Source organism: Grammomys surdaster, unplaced genomic scaffold (genome assembly GCF_004785775.1).
Source record: "Grammomys surdaster isolate TR1022 unplaced genomic scaffold, NIH_TR_1.0 220, whole genome shotgun sequence".
Taxonomy (NCBI): Eukaryota; Metazoa; Chordata; class Mammalia; order Rodentia; family Muridae; genus Grammomys; species Grammomys surdaster.
Genome location: NW_021604665.1, coordinates 14,728,075 through 14,745,067, shown reverse-complemented (window position 1 = coordinate 14,745,067; position 16,993 = coordinate 14,728,075). Strand labels below are relative to the sequence as shown.

Genomic DNA, 16,993 nt, shown 5'->3' with positions numbered 1-16,993 from the left:
CTCCTCGGCCTTCCCCCCCCTCCCCCCCCCCCTCCCTTCTCCCCTCTCCCCCCCTCCCCCCTCCCCTCCATCTTCCTCTTCCCTTCCCCAGCCCTTTCTTCCTCTCTCATATGTATATGTGTAGTATATACATACTGGTGCAGGTGTGCTTGTTTATTCAGAAGCCTAGGATTAACATCAGGTTATCCTCTTCTATTGCTTTTCCACTTTATTTTGTGAGGAGCAGAAATTTTCAATGGATCTGGAACTTGACATTTGGGCTAGACTGGATGGCTAGCTAGTGAGGTCCTAGTATCCACTTATCTCTACTACCCAACTGTTAAAGTAACTTTTATGCTCCTAAAGTTATTCTCATCTCTAAGACTTACTGCTTCAGTCTGCTTACCTAGTCTTAGTCCTAGAAGCTTCTATCCTCCATAGAATCTAATCTAGGCCTAGACTATTTTCACCCTCTGAGACTTACTATTGAATAAGTTTAACCTTCCAAGTTTTTCTGAGCTGGCTGGTCAACTCAGCTGTTTTGGTTAAACCTCCTCTCGAAGCCTCAATCTGGCTTCTTTTTTTAGCCTCTCCTAAATTGCTCTGCTTATCCTTAAAGTAACTCTAGCAATACATTCTTATCTTCTGGCTTCTTCTCATTCTTTGCCTCATTCTGACTTCCCTTGTGTCTAGCTTGTTCTCTTTCTGCAACCTGTCTCTTTACAACTCTCCCAGAAAAGCTGCATTCTCCTTTCTCTCCTCTCTTTCTTCACTGCTCTCTTAAAGGGCTCTCCTTTTCCTCTCTTCTCACGAAAGGCTGGCATATACTATTCTGTAAGATCTTTCTCTGATTTGTCACCTTGTCTGACAGACAATTAGACATTACTTTCAAACATGGGTGCTTCCTTCTATGAACTAACTTTACCATTATTGTTTGGGATTAAAGATGTGTACTAGAGACATGTTTGAATTCTAGCCAGAGGGATTAAAGATGTGTGCTAAGGCTGACCTATACCACAGCTAGAAACAGGTTTTTTTTTCCAGTAAATGACACAATCTTGAGGTTCACAGAGTTCACAGACGAATATCCTGCAACACCTAATTGCTACCACCAGCTCTGGGATTACAGCTATTTTCATCTGAGTGCTGGGAATCTGAACTCAGGTCCCGGTGCTAGTGCTTTACTGTGTAAAGACATATTTAGGTCAATATGTTGTTTTTACTTAGAAGCTTCTTATTGTATCTGACTTAACCAATCCAAACAAAACAAAACACCAATAACAAAAAATAAACACTGAAGCCAGAAATGAGAAGTGATTTACTCAGAGTTGTCCCCCTGCTGGGAAATGGAGGTCGGCACATGGTTCATGTTCTCCCCATCAGCATAGTCTATCTTGGAAAATTTAAGAGATGCTGAGTGCACATTGCAATGAGCTGAGAAGGGGGAAAGAATTTATCAATCACTTTCATTATAGTGGTTTCTGTTCTTTAGATGTGTAAGTCTATTTGGTACAGCCATACCAAGAACTTCATGAGAAGCTACTTGCTCCTTGTGGCTTTGAGACTGGTTGATTTACACCTAATGGTAAACCTTGAGAAGAGCATATCTTAGAAATGGTGGGTTGGGCTACCAGCCTTGATCACTGATTGTATAGACTTGCCACTGACCTCTCTTCTTCTTACCTAGATCAAGTGAATCCTCCAATGAATGTCTCAGTGGAAATTAAAAACAATTCTCTCTACATACAATGGGAGAAACCACTTTCTGCCTTTCCAGGCCATTGCTTTAATTATGAATTGAAAATTTGCAACACAAAAAATGGGTGCGCTCAGGTAATTCTTCATATCATTCCAGTATTCCATGATAGGCATTCATTATTTGTGGAATATTTAAAACATTGGTTCTCAACTGTCCTGATGCTGTGATCTTTAATATAGTTTATCATGTTGTGATAACTCTGAACCATAAATTACTTTTGCTCTTATTTTCATAACTGTAGTATTGTTACTGTCAGGAACTGTAATGTAAATATTTTGGGGCATAGAGGTTTGCCAAAGGGATCACAACTCACAGGTTAAGAACTGCTGATTTAAAAGTTTCAGTATTGACTGCTCTGGGTGTTTTTATGTAGCAGCAAAGTCAATGTTAACTTACATCTGCCCCAGGTATTTATTACAGAAATAAATCAAATCGTATGTTACTTTTATATTGAAAGAACATACTTTGTGTTCAAAATAATACAAAGGATAAAATGAAACTCATTTCTAAGAGCTTTACTAAAAATACAAATGATACAACTACTGAGCAAGAGAGGAAGGCAAGTTTTCCAAAGGTTAGAATTATCCTTGGAGGCTGTAATTCTACTTCTAGGTATACATGAAAAAGACTTCAAAACATGGTCTCAGAAGGGTGTCTGGACCCCCGTGATTACAACAGCATTACTCACTTACAAAGCCCAGAGCTGAAGCAGCCCCACTATCCACTAACAGAGTCAGACTTGGTGGCACACACCGATGATTCCAGCACCCGAGAGGAAGGTTGAGATAGGAGAAATGTTATACATTTGAAGCTAGTCTAGCTTCATAGCAAGATTCTTACACACACAAATGAAGAGATATTCATTATCCAGTCTTTGAAAGGAATTCTGATAGATGCTATGATATGAATGAACCTAAGGACAGCAAACAAGGTGAAATAAACAAAGCACAAAGGACAAATATTATATGAAAAGGGTATGATTCTGCCTTTAATGAGATGCCAAGGGTAGTAAAACACATATAAACAAAAGATAGCATCGTGGCTGCCAGGAAATGGGGAATGGAAATTAGGGACCATTGTCTAATGAAAACAGACAGATTGTGAGGTTTTCATTATTGGGTGAGGGGAACTGAACAGGGGGTCTCATGCATGCAGAACAGGACACATGCCCCCCAGCCATGGAGCTCTCAGTCTTGCAAGATGAAAAGTGTGTTACAGTCTGCTTGCACAACTGCATAGCTGTTTAACATTTCTGGCCTGCACATTTGAAAACAGTGCAGAGGACATATCGTATACCCATGGGGTTTTATTATTTTATTTTATACATTGTCCACAGTAACTGTTGAATAATTATATTTACCATCTTACTGTCAATTTAAGCCAGACACCTCCTACACACACACACTCTTAAAGATAAATAACTCCTCATAGTTACAAAGCTGAGGTTAGGACTCCACCTCATGTCTTACAAACAGAAGAAATCAAGAGCCCGTGAGATGGTTCAGCAGGTAAAGACACTTGCTGTTTAGAATGCTTTCTGGAGTCAATTCCTGAAGCCCCCAAGGTGGAAGGAGAGGATGGACTGCCTCAAGTTAGTCTCCCATCTCCACATGTGTGCTGTGGCACACACACACACACACACACACACACACACACACACACACACACACAAATACATCTGAAAATAATTAAAAGAGACAAACTAAACACAATTAAACCAATATCTACAAATTGGCTTCTAGGGTTAGCACATAAAGAGAGATAAGGCCTTGTTTTTTGTAGTCTGGAGTAAACCAAATGCTACACCCTATTAATTTTAAATTATGTGCCAAATCATGGGGTATATTACTTTCCTGTGTCCTTCCAAGCTGGTGGTTCACATAAAAATAAATCAATACATAAGATAAGTCCCACTCTGGCAAATAAGGTCACAGCCTCCCTATCATAGAAAGGATCAACATAATGCAGAGGGGAGAGGAAACAAAATAACCTTGTAGCCTAGACATCCTGGAGCTAAAAGCAACCTGGGGGAGGTCAGAAAGATCCTCTGTGAAGGACTGGCTTTCTTTTGTAAATTTCTAATCTACCATAAGTTAGCACTTTCATAAAATAAGTTAAAAGATATCAAATAAAATTTTATATATATACATATATATATATATACATATATATATATATATATATATGTATATATATATATGTATATATATATATATGTATATATATATATATCTCCAAAGATAGGAAAATATAAACCAATATGTCTGCAAGCACAATTCCACAATTCATGTGTTTGGATGTCACAGCAGTGTCCAACGGCTCTCCTGGTTTCTAAACTGTGCTCTCACTGTCTGCACTGATCTTATCAGACACTGGTAATCAGCACTTCCTGACTCATACCAATCCACAACCACACTGTGCCTGGTAGGGATGTGAGGAAAGAAATAACCCAGAGGCATGTGAGGCATGCTTCCTTCAGCCAAGTGGTAGTGACTGGGCTGGCCTGAACACAAGGTGAACTCTAGACTTGTAACCCTGTACCTTACATAGGGATTTCAGAGTGGCTCTGTGAGGTTTCTATTAAAAGCCGAACAACATCTACATCAAAACCCCACTCATGGGCAAGGAGCAGCACCCAAGGATTTTTCGTGATAGAGAAGTATAGTATTTACAGGATAGAAGGGTAATTTTGGTAGCAGTGTGAAAGTTGGATGTGAGGCTGGGGACCATGTGTACTCAGGGATATGAGCTACTATGACAGTCCAAGCATTAGACCAGGAAAGTCCATGAAGGCTGTGGCCATTGAAGCAGTACAAAATACGTGCTTTTTAGGATTGTGACTTAGCAATGTGGAATGGCGAGGGAACAGATTATGTGTGCTGTTGGAACTGGCTCCAATTTTTCTACATGAAACATTAATTTGTCCACGCTGCATCACCTAGCCCTTCAGCCGACCGTTTTATTTATTTTAGTTACAAGATCACTTTCTTCCTCGGGGTAACTGCCAAGAAATCACACTGGCACTCTGTAGAATAAACTCATGACTATGCTCTATTGACTTTAGATTACTTGCTAAATAATGAGCCACATTACCCACATGTGACCTCTCAGGCTGGTGTTTTATATAAGTTACATGTCTAGGCGTTATTATAATGTTATTTTTTCCCATTTAGATGGAAAAGCTGATCACCAATAAGTTCATCTCAAAAATTGATGATGTTTCTACATATTCCATTCAAGTGAGAGCAGCTGTGAGCTCACCTTGCAGAATGTCAGGAAGTTGGGGCAAGTGGAGTCAACCTATCTACGCGGGTGAGTCCCTGTTGTGTATTTAAAAGCAGTGGCAGCAGTTAATCATGGACATGTGCACATGTTCTCTCAAGTCTTGAAGTGGCTTCATCTTGATTCTGCCTAATCACCCATTTATCTACTGTGTCTGCAACTAGACACAGATGTCTTAGGAACCTAGTTGTCCTGCTTTCTCCCTAGCACAAGCCCTTGCTAGGTCTATTTTATTTTGTCCAATTCTTGTTTTTATTTATCTATTTTGATTTTCTGGGTTTGGTTCTATCCATATTGTGTGTATCTGTGTGCATGCATGCGTGAGGGCACTATGCATATGTGTGCGTGTGTGTGCAGGTATGAGTACTCAGTGTGCTCACAGAGGGCAAAGGGAGAAATAGGGTATCCTGTTCTACCATTCTCTGCTTCGTTTCCTTGAAGATGTGATCTCTTGTTGAATCTGGAGCTAGGATAATATCTAGTAAACCCCAGAAGTCCTCCAGCCTCTGCCCACAGCAGTGTTGTGTTCATAGGTTCTCAGGTTTTCACATGCATGTGAAGAACTTGAACTCAGTCCCTTATGCTTATACAGCACTCTTACCTGCTGAGGCATCTCCCCAACCCCTAATTGTTTAGAGTCGATTTTTTACTTTCAGAGAATTGCAGATTCATAAGCTGTCAGAAGAAATGGAGATCCAGTCTTCCTTTAACCTAGTTTCTCCCAATGGCAACATCTTGCAAAATCTCCAGTATAATTTTAAAACTACAAATTGACTCTGATGACCTGTCCATCCTTCTTGGAGCTTATGGATTTAATGTGTCATTATTGGTGTATCTTGGATCTTATGCATGCTTAGCTCTCATGTCATAGCTCAGTCAAGATGCCAAGCTGTCCATCACATAATTGTTCTTTTTGACCTTTCAAAACACACCCATCCTCTTTTGTGCCTCATCTCTAGCCCTTGGAAAGAACTACTCTAGTCCCCATCACTGTAATGTTTCCATACTCAGGTGTGAATTTATATATTTGTTTCTTTTAAAAAAGATTTTAAAATTGAATAATATTACCGTCCATGAAACTGGCATCCATCCCTGAATCTTTAGCCTAACAGACAGTAGATAGGTCTAGTAATTTAGGCATCTCTTGGGCATCTGTGTTGGTTTTACACCTATTGTTATTTATAATCAAATTGACTGAGTGCCATACATGACAAATAACAGGGAATGTGTAGCAACTATGAATGACGAGGTGTATTTCTTGGATAAAGAAAGTTACTGGTACAAGTAGACATTTGCAGAATAGCATTTCATGTATTCTCTTAGCTAAGTCTATCAAGAAACTCATTCTCCAGATAAGGATGTGTACTTGGAAAGCTTAGGTCATTTGCTTACCTCTGTAAGCATCAGGGATGGGGTGAAGCCTAGATTAACTTATCCTAGGGCCCAGTCTCTTAGCACTCTGTCATGGTGTGATAAGACCCGACTTGTTGAAAGGTACTTAGCAAATTACTTTGGCATAGAGGACTTTGTGGTTAAGGCTGGTTACATCACCTCTCAGAAAACCCATGGGATATTCCAGAGCAATTTAGACAGCATACTTTAGGAGAAATTTCTTTCAGGCACATGTTAAAATGATCTACATTCACTTGGGCTACAGGGTGTGGGTCCATGGGAAATTCTTGGGCACTGACCTGTGCCCTGTGTGGTCTGAGTCAGAGCTGATGCTTGTCAAGTACATTTCCAGGGAGACAAGAATAGTGGAGGGGACCAAGGGATGGAATACAGAGCTAGGTCTGTAAGAAGGCTGATTGTGCGGCCCTGAACTCCTACAGAACATTGCCTCAATTGAACAGTTGCTCAATACCCAACCCAAACTACCTTGTGCTATGCCATGGCCCTGACAATATTGGGGGATGGGGACTTGGGCAGAGCAGCACCATGAGTTTCTGGGGAGAGGAACTGAAAGGAGGATGTAGGGAACTGAAAGTTGGACGGACTCACCTACTTCATAATTTTGCTGAGGTGAGTCTTCCTTTCTCTCCCTTTCTCCCCAGATAGACACCCAACTAAAAGAACCTGACCAGGTACAGATAGGACCTATCTTAAAAAGTCTTCATTTGCACAAATAAAACTCACTCCATGCCTCAAGATTGAAACAAGATTCATCAGTCTCAGGAATTTTGAACCAGATAATTACTGTTGTCCAATTGTGTGCCAGAAGCTTTGTTTATTTGTAGTCTGTGGATTCCTTTTACAAAATGGTTTATGTTGTTTCTCAAGTACACAAACCTCATTGGTCTGAAACTACTGATGTTTCTCATTGTTGTCCCAACATTGCAACCTAAACACATTTTGGATGGTGGCCAAGATCAGAGTCTTGGCTAAGAAGTTAACAGTGTTTTTTGAGTGCTTGAGTTTCAAAGCTCTAGGCAGTGTTGACTATTGGGAGATCTGGATGTTAGCCAGGGCTCTGGATTTTAGCGAATTGTGGTTCAATGAACCAAGTTAGAGAACACAATACAATTTAGAGAAGAATTCGGAGAATAAACTCAGGTTGTAGGAGGGGGTGATAGTCTCTGCCACCACATGTCGGGGAGTGAGTGAAATACCATACCAGTCTGGGTTCTACTACTCTGACCTAGTACCTAACAGCTAACCTTTCTGGGCATCGCTTTCCTTACCTGTAAAGGTGACTCTTCCCTGGTGGCTTCTATGGCTGCCACTCTTTTCGCTCCACTCTCTAACACTCACCACCAAAGGATTGTGAGCGAGACTGTGAGCCCACACGAAAGTTTTTCTTACACTTGTTTTTTATTTATTCACTTTCCACTCTTCCACTCTCTTACCATTTCCTAAATAACAGCTTCCTGACTTGGATCTGCTCTCTTATAGCCAGCCCGCCTCACATGCACCTCATTGTTATTTGCTACTGCAAATCCTATTTCATTCATTGCCACCTAGTTCATGCAGATGACCTGATTAAATTAGTGCTTACCTTATAAATCCATCCTTTCTGGAATTTACTCCTCTGCTCAGTTTGGGATCATTAGTAAATTTAATCAATGCAGACTCTCCATTTTCATCAAGATGATTAATAAACATAATAGGAAGTCCAAGCCCCTCAGGGATATTTTGCATGGCTCTTCCTTACCCCTGGAGAATGCAGCAATAATTACGCTCAGCTTGCAGCCTATCAGGCAGTTTTGCTGTTAAGTTCATTTCCTTCAAACTCCCTTCTCTCTTACATTGCCTTACAAGTGGCCTCTGGGAGCCCTCCTGGATTTTCACTATCAGGCCCAACTGAAATATCACCCATCCCTTTGACATAACGTTCACCCCCATCATTTTAATTAAGGTAAGGAAATGGAAGCCTGGAGGTATTAAATGACTGAGTCATTGTCAAATAGCCAAGAAGTAGCTATTAATGTGTAATTTCCCCAAATAAGTGACATATGAACCAATTAGCAAATTAGAATAGTTTAAATTAACTATTTAACCCATAATAGCCTGAGGTTGTTTCATAAAGAATGAGACACAGAGGAAGTTAGATTGATGGTGTAGGGAACTGGGGTAGGCAGGTGGCTTCTGTTCTAGTTGGTAAGGTCCTTGGTCAGTCCAATAGACACAGGGAGTGTAGATGGTAGTGAACAGTACAGCCAGCAAAGAAGCTCGCTCTTCTGCTTGAGATTTTCCTTGAATCTACTCTCTTGCTTGGGATTTTCAGAACATGGATTATCTCTTCTTCTTCTTCTTCTTCTTCTTCTTCTTCTTCTTCTTCTTCTTCTTCTTCTTCTCTTCTCCTTCTCCTTCTTCTTCTTCTTCTTTGTAAACAATAGTGACAGTTTTGTCTTATCAGTACTTGTTATCAACTGCTCTCCATCAGCTAGCTTCTGCTTTAGGAGCTGAACTTCCCAATTTTGAACATCTTTCTCCTTCTCAGTCTTGAGGTTCCAGCTTCTTCTGTTGTTATCCCTGCCATCTCCTATTTCCTGAAAATTTTCCTGTTCTGGACCCTGGTCCCTGAAGCTTTTTTGCTAATCATGTTTTCTTTTCTCCTCTACTCTGGAACATTCAGGTACTAAGTGTAAAATAAATAATTATAGAAATGTTCCTAGTGTGCATCCTTCTCCCCCAGAAATGAGAATGTTGGCTGCATTTATTTGTAGCTGTGCCCCTGGTTAGTATTGGATCTGTTTCTTTGTAAGAGGTTAGACTGCCAATCACTGGACTCAACAGTGGTTCTCAACCTGTGGGTCATGACTCCCTCCCAGGTCACAAATCAGTTATTTTGTATATCAGATATTTACATTACAATTCATAATTGTAGCAAAATTACAGTTATGAAATGCAGTGAAAAAATTTTATGGTTGAGGGTTACCCACAATATGAGGAACTATATTAAAGTGTCATAGCATTATAAAGATGGAGAACCATTGCTTTATGTGAACAATGAGTTTGCTCCGCTCTCAGTGAAAGCCATATCTGACACTCAGGACCTGGTGTTATTAGAAACGAGTGAAAAATGTGTTCTTCTAAACAGCTTTCTTTAGGATTAAGATGAGTGTCACTTAGTCTGGGGACAGAACAAGACTCAGTGGCCCCAGTTTTCACATGGCTCAGTCAGCAGGGTGGTCACCATTTACAGGGAGACTGCTGCTATCTGCTGAGACAAATCCCTCAGCAATAAAGACATGCTACTCATAGGAGATCTTGCTATGGTGTGAGCCAGGGTGTGTGTGTGTGTGTGTGTGTGTGTGTGTGTGTGTGTGTGTGTGTGTTCTGGGGAATATGTGTCCTGGGATGAGTGTCAGAGCTAAGCAAAAAATAGTGTGGCATATTGAAGTGTGGTCTGAGGCTATGTATTGTAATGCTAATTTCTGTACCAGAAAGTCTGGGCCTACAAATCAAATCTTACTTGCCCGTTACCAGCTTTTGTTGTGCAAACCTTGTTCCTTAATTTAAAACTATTGGTTAAATAAAAATGGCGACAGCCAAATACTGGAAAGATTAGAGATAGGCAAGTTGTTGAGTTATGTGGTTACAGAGCAACTGAGAAGGTAGAGAGGGGAGCAGAACAAGGGAGAGATGAGAGGATGCCGTGAGATTAGGGATTGTGAGAGCTGGCCATGAGGGCTGGCCATTGGATTAAGAGTGGCCCAGGCAAAGCATGGCAAGTCTTATCATGGGGTTATTGATAGGGTAGTATATACTAATAGCTTAAAAAGTAGATATCTGCCCAGATTTAGTGCTAGTTAAAGGCTTATTATAAATGATGTGTTTATAAAAAGATAAAGAGAGAGGGGGTATGTTCTATGGGGGTATGGTGAGGTATGGGGGAAGGGACGTCTCTGCTGGCCCATGCTGATGCATCCCTTCCCCATAAGGGACAAGCTGCATGACAGTATAGTATAGAATAGAGTTTATTCAGGGCATGGGGAAGGGAGCGAAGAGGGTAATAAAGACAGAGAAAGACAGAGAGAAGGAGAGAGTAGAGAAGTAGAGGCTGGCCATAAGCACCTGGACAGAGGGAGAAAGAAATGAGAAAGAGGTGAGAGGACAGAGCAGGGAGCAAGAAGGCAAGAGATAAGTAGAGCAAGAGAGCAAGAGAGGGGAAAGGGGACAAGCAGAGCCTTTTATAGTGGGCCACGCCTACCTGGCTGCTGCCAGGTAACTGTGGGGGTGGAGTTTAGACAGATGCTAACAATAAATAAAGTTTTGCATCTTTTATCTGGGAACTGAATGATCAAAGGCAGGGGAGAAATATCCCGACTGAGATTAAATAATTATTACAACAGGAGAGGCACATAGGTGGGTGTGCTGGCTGGAAGGAGGGCTTTGATTTTTTGAGTTGGTATTCATGACACAAGTGCAAAGCAATTTAGCTCTACCTGAAGCTTATAGACTCAAGAGCTGGAAGGAGATGGGGTTGTCTTGAAGATCACTGAATGTACTTCTTTCATGATCCACAGTCTATCAAAGAACCTCAAGCTCCAGCTCTGGCCCCTTCTTTCTTCTGTGCCTGTAGATTTCTAGGAGCCCCCTCTTCATCTGTGTCTGTTTGCCCCTCTCTATCTTTCTCCTTTGTTCCCACCCTTTCTTCTTTCATTCCCAAACCATTGTGAGACAAACTACAAACCAGAATAGAGAAGAAGAAAGGGAAACAGGTATGGGGAAAGGGTCAGTTTCATTTGCTCTGGGCTTCGAAAAGAATTCTGTCCATTTACAGTTTTACGGGGTAAAAGAAGGGAAGCTCTGGGTCAAGATATAGGGGGAACTGCTTGGAAATAACAATAGGTGACCCATCTGCAACAAGGAAAACCCCACATAGGCTACTGTCACAGCTGCCCCTTGTCTTTGCCAGTGGGGGATTTCAGCTGGGCAGACACAGTAGTTGAGTCAAATGGCTTCTTTGACTCAGGGTTCTGTGGTTTCAAGGTTGGCTGGATCTTGCCTGATAAGCCTCAGGCCAGACCACCTTGGCTCTGTGGGTTGTTCTACAATCTTGAAGGTAAGGTTGCAATAAGCTTTCAGCCTCTGTTCCCTAATGCCAAGGATTTTATTTTATTTATTTTATTTTATTTTTTAATTTCAGGTGTGACCATTTCTCTTGGTGGGCATACCATTCAATCTTCCACGCTTAATAACTTAGACTAAGGAAGGACTCTGGCTCTGGCCCTGCGGAAAGCAAGTTTATTCACAGTATCTAGCATATCTGCCCCAGTATCATCTCTTACTAGACAGATGGAGGGGGGAAGGGAGAGAGAGAGAGAGAGATCTGCCCTAAACTTGATAACTGCTGGGCCTAGACCTAGTACCCAGCAGCAAGACTACCTTTACACCTGTGAATGCTGACTGATCTTCTTGTCCCAGTTGTTGTGTTCCAGCCAGAGAAACTGAGGCAAGGAGATAGACTTTGCTTGGGCTGTAGACTGCTGCAGAGAGGTTATCTTTTGCTAGTTCTTAGCCTGCTCAGGCTCCATGTAGGCCAAGCAAAGGGACACTTACATTGAACTCTGCAGGCAGTCTTTGTCTAAGTGTTACATGTTGTGCATACACTCATTTTGTGTCTCTCTGTGTGCTTGTTCATTAATAGGTTTTTCTCTGTCCTTGAAACAAGCAAATTCAAGCTGAATTGGGAGTATAAAGGCATGTTTATTGGAGGCAGCTCCTGGGGTATGGTACCCTTATCTCACAGGAGAAGTTCAGGAAAATTGAGATGTGGGCAGGGAGACAGGGGAATGGAGTAGAGAAAGAGAAAGCCCATGGATGCAGAGAGAAAGAAATGCAAAGACAGGGAGAGAGGGAGAGAAAAGGTGGTTGCAAAATGTCTGGACTATATAGAGAAGAGTCTCTGGGGGAAGGGAAGCCCAGTTCCTGGCTGAAAAATTATGGCAGAAGGTGGTATGGGCCAGTCATACCTTGTAACTGGTGGGGACTGAGGGATGCTGGGAGAACGTGGAGATAGTTCCACTTGATATGTTAAATAGGCACCTCAGCCCCCTGTCCAGGGTTTGAAACTCAACGTTCATAAGTGTATAGGTGTGGACATGCATATGCCTTAGTCCACTGTGGAAGTCACAGGACAATCCTGGCATCTTGGTTCTTGAATCTTGGTTTGTCTTTGTATAGTTTTTCAAATCAAGTTAGCTCACCCTCAGACTTCTACAGATTCTCCTATCTTATTTTCACATCTACCTCCAGGATTTAAAATGTCTGTACTCTTGTGTCAGACTTTTATGTGGGTTGTGAACTCAGGTTTTCAGATTTGTAGGAATAAGCTATCTCGACAGCCCAATGCAATGTTCATCTTAGCTCATATCTTTGAGATATGGAGGTATGGGATTAACCATGACTTCTGACTCCCTTCTACCTTTATACCCAGAATATCTGGTATTTATGTCTCCTGACCTGAAGATTCAGGCAGCACTACAATTGTGGTTTTCCCTTGAGGATCTAGGGAAATTAACTCAATGCCTTTGCTCTGACACAATGTGTTAATCTCAATCATAATTACCACAAACATGGATTGATCGGCTTCTGTGGACTTGCAGAGATGCTAAGCACTTTGTATGTATTAACTCATTCACTCCTACCACTAGCTTCAAAGCAATACACAAAGTGAAACAAATACACTGCTCAAGGAAGGTCACCTGAGCACCAAGAGACAGAGCTAGGCTTAAACCTCTCCCTTCTGTGTCTACTGGATACCAGTACCCTCAGCAGCCAGCTTACAGTTACTTTAGCAGGCTCACAGAAAAATGGCTCTATAGAGGCTCACAGGGAAAAATTCTGGGGTTTGTGGGAGCTCTGAAAGGCACTGGTTCTTCGTGAGAAGCCTGCAGAGGAAAAGAAAACTGTACTTTCCCTATTCTGATCCATCCAGTCTGGGCCTGGTGGGGTTATGAAAATCACCAGCATCAGTGCAGTCCGGAGCTTGCAAAACCATTCATGTACACAGTGCAGTCTTTATGACTTTGCCACACTGTCCTTCACCTGAGCCCAATTTCACCAAGACTCTAGAGCTTTGTGCATTTTTTCAGTGGGTTGTGGGTTTTAGGCCTCTACCTTTTGTTCTCTGCCCCCACCCATTGCCTCCCTAAACCAGGGGATCTCTCAGAGTCCACCGAAGGCTGCCACAGAAAGCTCAATCACACAAGGTGACTTTTGACTTTTGCTTAAGATGGGAACGACAGCTTCCAGCTTCGCACTCCAACCAGAGTGGTATCATGGACTAATGTATTGACACCATCTTAATTACTCAACCCTGTTGATGCCATTTAAACTTCCCCCACCACCTGCTGGTTTAAAAACACAGCAGGGCTGCTTTATTTGAGGGGCTCCATCAATTTGCTAATTAGTACTTTTGCTTGAGACCCATTGTTGAATTGGAGTCAGATTAAAAATCAATATTGAAGCAGTCAAAGTACAAACTTGCATGGACTAAGGCTGCTCAGGCCTTTGAATCAAATCCACCTCCTTAGAGCTGTCAGTCGCAACTAATAGGTCACAGAATTCTAGAGCCAGTGAGACTGCAGATCAAGGGATGAGTCCTTTGATGAAGCTTCTACGGCAGCCAAAGACAGCTAGAGGAAGGCTAGCTTATCATTACCTAGAGATTTCCTGAACTCTGTTGTCACCATCCTGCCCTATCCAGCGCACACTTCACACAGAATTTCCATGAGGTTACTTGTTTTACAATCAACTATCTGTGATGTCAAAAATGAAAACCAAAGTCTAAAGGACTATATGACAGAGATCTCTAAATACACTGAGTTAGTAAGGTCTCCAGAACACCTGGAAATGAGGTAGAGGGTCTTGGGGCTTTTCCATAGGTAAACTATGACACTTTCTCTCTCAAAAATTCTGTTTGTATAATCAACAGAGTACCCAACCATTTCTTAAGAAACATCTGTGGCTTCATGATTAATAGCATGTGAAAAGAAATTCCCCTTAAGTCAGACAAATGATTCAAGTTATCTAGAACTTTCTCTTATTATTTTTTCTTTCTATTCCCACTTCTCAACCCAAGCCTCAGGATTGAACCTAAAGCCTTACCCAGGAGAATAGAAAGGAATGCTCTGAGATCATGTATCCCAGAACAAACTTTTAGAATACTGAAATGCTTAACAATTTTGAGTCTACATATATATATATATACATATATATATGTATATATATATATATATGTCATTGATGATATCTGCTCTCCTGTTCCTCCTTCAGCCAAACGAGAAGGTTTGAAGGTTCTTGTTTGGATTCATTTTTTTATACTCATTAGATCTCTCTCTCTCTCTCTCTCTCTCTCTCTCTCTCTCTCTCTCTCTCTCTCTCCCTTCCTCCTTCCCTCCCTCTCTCTCATTTATAAAACCACTAGTGAGCTAGCTCAGCGGGTAAAGGTTCTTGCTGTCCAGCATGATGACTTGCTTCAATCTCTGAGACCCACATGGTGAAAAGAGTGAATCAACTCCTACATGTTGTCCCTTGGTGTGCACACACGTACCTTGTGTTGTCCCTTGGTGTGCACACAGGTACCTAGTGTTGTCTCTTGATCTACACACACATGTACCTTGGTGCCTTCAGCCTTCTAGCATAAAAAAATAAATGCCGAAAAAATAGAAATAAAATTTTAATAACTGAACTGATAGTCATTTACAGGTCATTTTTACTCAGCAGTGTGCGAACATGATTTCTTGCACCGAATTGACTTGTCAGTGTGCATTTTCTTTAAAGCAAAGCTCACAATGCTTGTGGTCTTGAGCACCAGTTCTACTCTTCACGTGGTCATACGGGAGGTGCACCTGGAGAGGCTAGGTCAACTCCTTCAAAACAGTGGCTGTGAATATACTTCCTATGCAGTAATTTCCAGGTAGGGAGAACATTTTTAGTTGGATGAACGAAAACCAGTCACCTATCCCTCCATGCTTTTTGCTTGTTCACTGAGAATCTTTACTTCTCTACATAAGAGATAAGGTGACTAAGTCAGTTGAAAAGATTTTTGTAATCATGGTCGGGAGGAGAACGGTACTGTTATCAGGACCTGGCAGATCAGGCCAGTGGATATTGTACAATTTGAGCCACAAATGACTCACTGTGTGACCGTGATAATAGTTACAACACATTTTGTTCTTTTTCGCAGGACTCAAAGTTTTGCTGTTTGTCTTTGTAACATAGGTATGAACAAATAGACAACATGGTTAATGATTTTCGATGCCTTTTTTAGGAGAAGAAAACAACAACAAACAGAATCATACTACGCAGTCCTGATTAACCTGTAACTTGCTATGTTGATCAGTCTGGCCTCTGACTTGCTTTACTCCTCCTGTCTCTGTATCTCAAATGCTGGGGTGATAGGCACATCTCACTATTCCAGTGTGTACAAATGCCTGCTTATAACAGACACAAAATATCATGGTCTAGCCTCAACACAAGATCGGAGTTCTCAACTGGAAGCAGAGATATCTGGAAGGTGCATAATAAATACACATAGACTAGGTTTTGGGTACAAACTGACAGGCAATTTTTCAAGGTTTAAAGGTTTTCTCTCTTCTCTCTCACTCTCTGTGCTCTCTCTCTCTCTCTCTCTCTCTCTCTCTCTCTCTCTCTCTCTCGGCTTGAGGCTGCACACACTCTGCATTTTCCTGTGCGCTCTGCATTTCTCCTGTATGCTTTGCTTTTCTTGAGCTCTCACACTCCTACACACACATCTCATACACACCACATACACGCTCCTTCTACTCTCACACACACTCTTCATATACACCTCACATCCTCTCGTCACTCACTCTTCACATGCTCTTCTCATGCTGTGTACATTCACCTTACAGGCTCTCCACTTGATCTTCACATGCTCGCCACATGCTCTCTCATCTTCACATGCTCGCCACATGCTCTCTCACTTGCTCTTCCACCTTTCTCTTGCCCCAGTCTTTTATTGATACTCCAAAAGCAGGTATAAAAAAGACATTGTATAATCATTGCCAACTCAAATTGAAAAGAATAATCACATCCCACAAAGAAGCAACAATTACAGTTATTCCCCAAAGTGTCAAGCTTCCCCTATTCCCAGGCCTGTAGTCAAAATAATAATAATTGCAAACATCATTATTTAAACTTTAACTTTTAACTTACTATACTTCAGAGCTTCTAGGTCAGCTACTTGCATTTTCTTGTGAAGCTCTAATGATAAATGACATGAGCAAAGCTGTCAGGCAGTGGCCAGAAAGTATCGAGTTAACCCTTATTTTAGTAGTTCTGTTTCTGCACATCGTACACAATGACTCTCCTAAGAGTTCCAGTGTTTTGACTTAGTTTTACTAGCATAAGATTTTATATATTCCATACTTGCTTATCCAAGAACCACTCTTAAATGTTGTGCAAAACTTACTTGGTAATTTCAATAGATTTTTTTTCCTTTCTTGGAATCCCAATGTTCGCTCTATTTCATTTTCTAATAATTTCTTCAAACTTTCTTTG

The 16,993-nt window shown here is 41.4% G+C and overlaps 1 protein-coding gene across 2 annotated transcripts in view; it reads left to right on the top strand.

Moving 5' to 3' along the window:
- Positions 1-16,993, top strand: part of Il5ra (interleukin 5 receptor subunit alpha) — a 40,428-nt gene that overhangs the window by 11,763 nt on the left and 11,672 nt on the right. For both annotated transcript variants that reach the window (XM_028773084.1, XM_028773085.1), the window contains exons 8-9: positions 1,667-1,812; positions 4,912-5,050. In XM_028773084.1, coding sequence (XP_028628917.1) covers positions 1,667-1,812; positions 4,912-5,050 — 285 coding nt within the window. The remainder of the gene's footprint in view (positions 1-1,666; positions 1,813-4,911; positions 5,051-16,993) is intronic.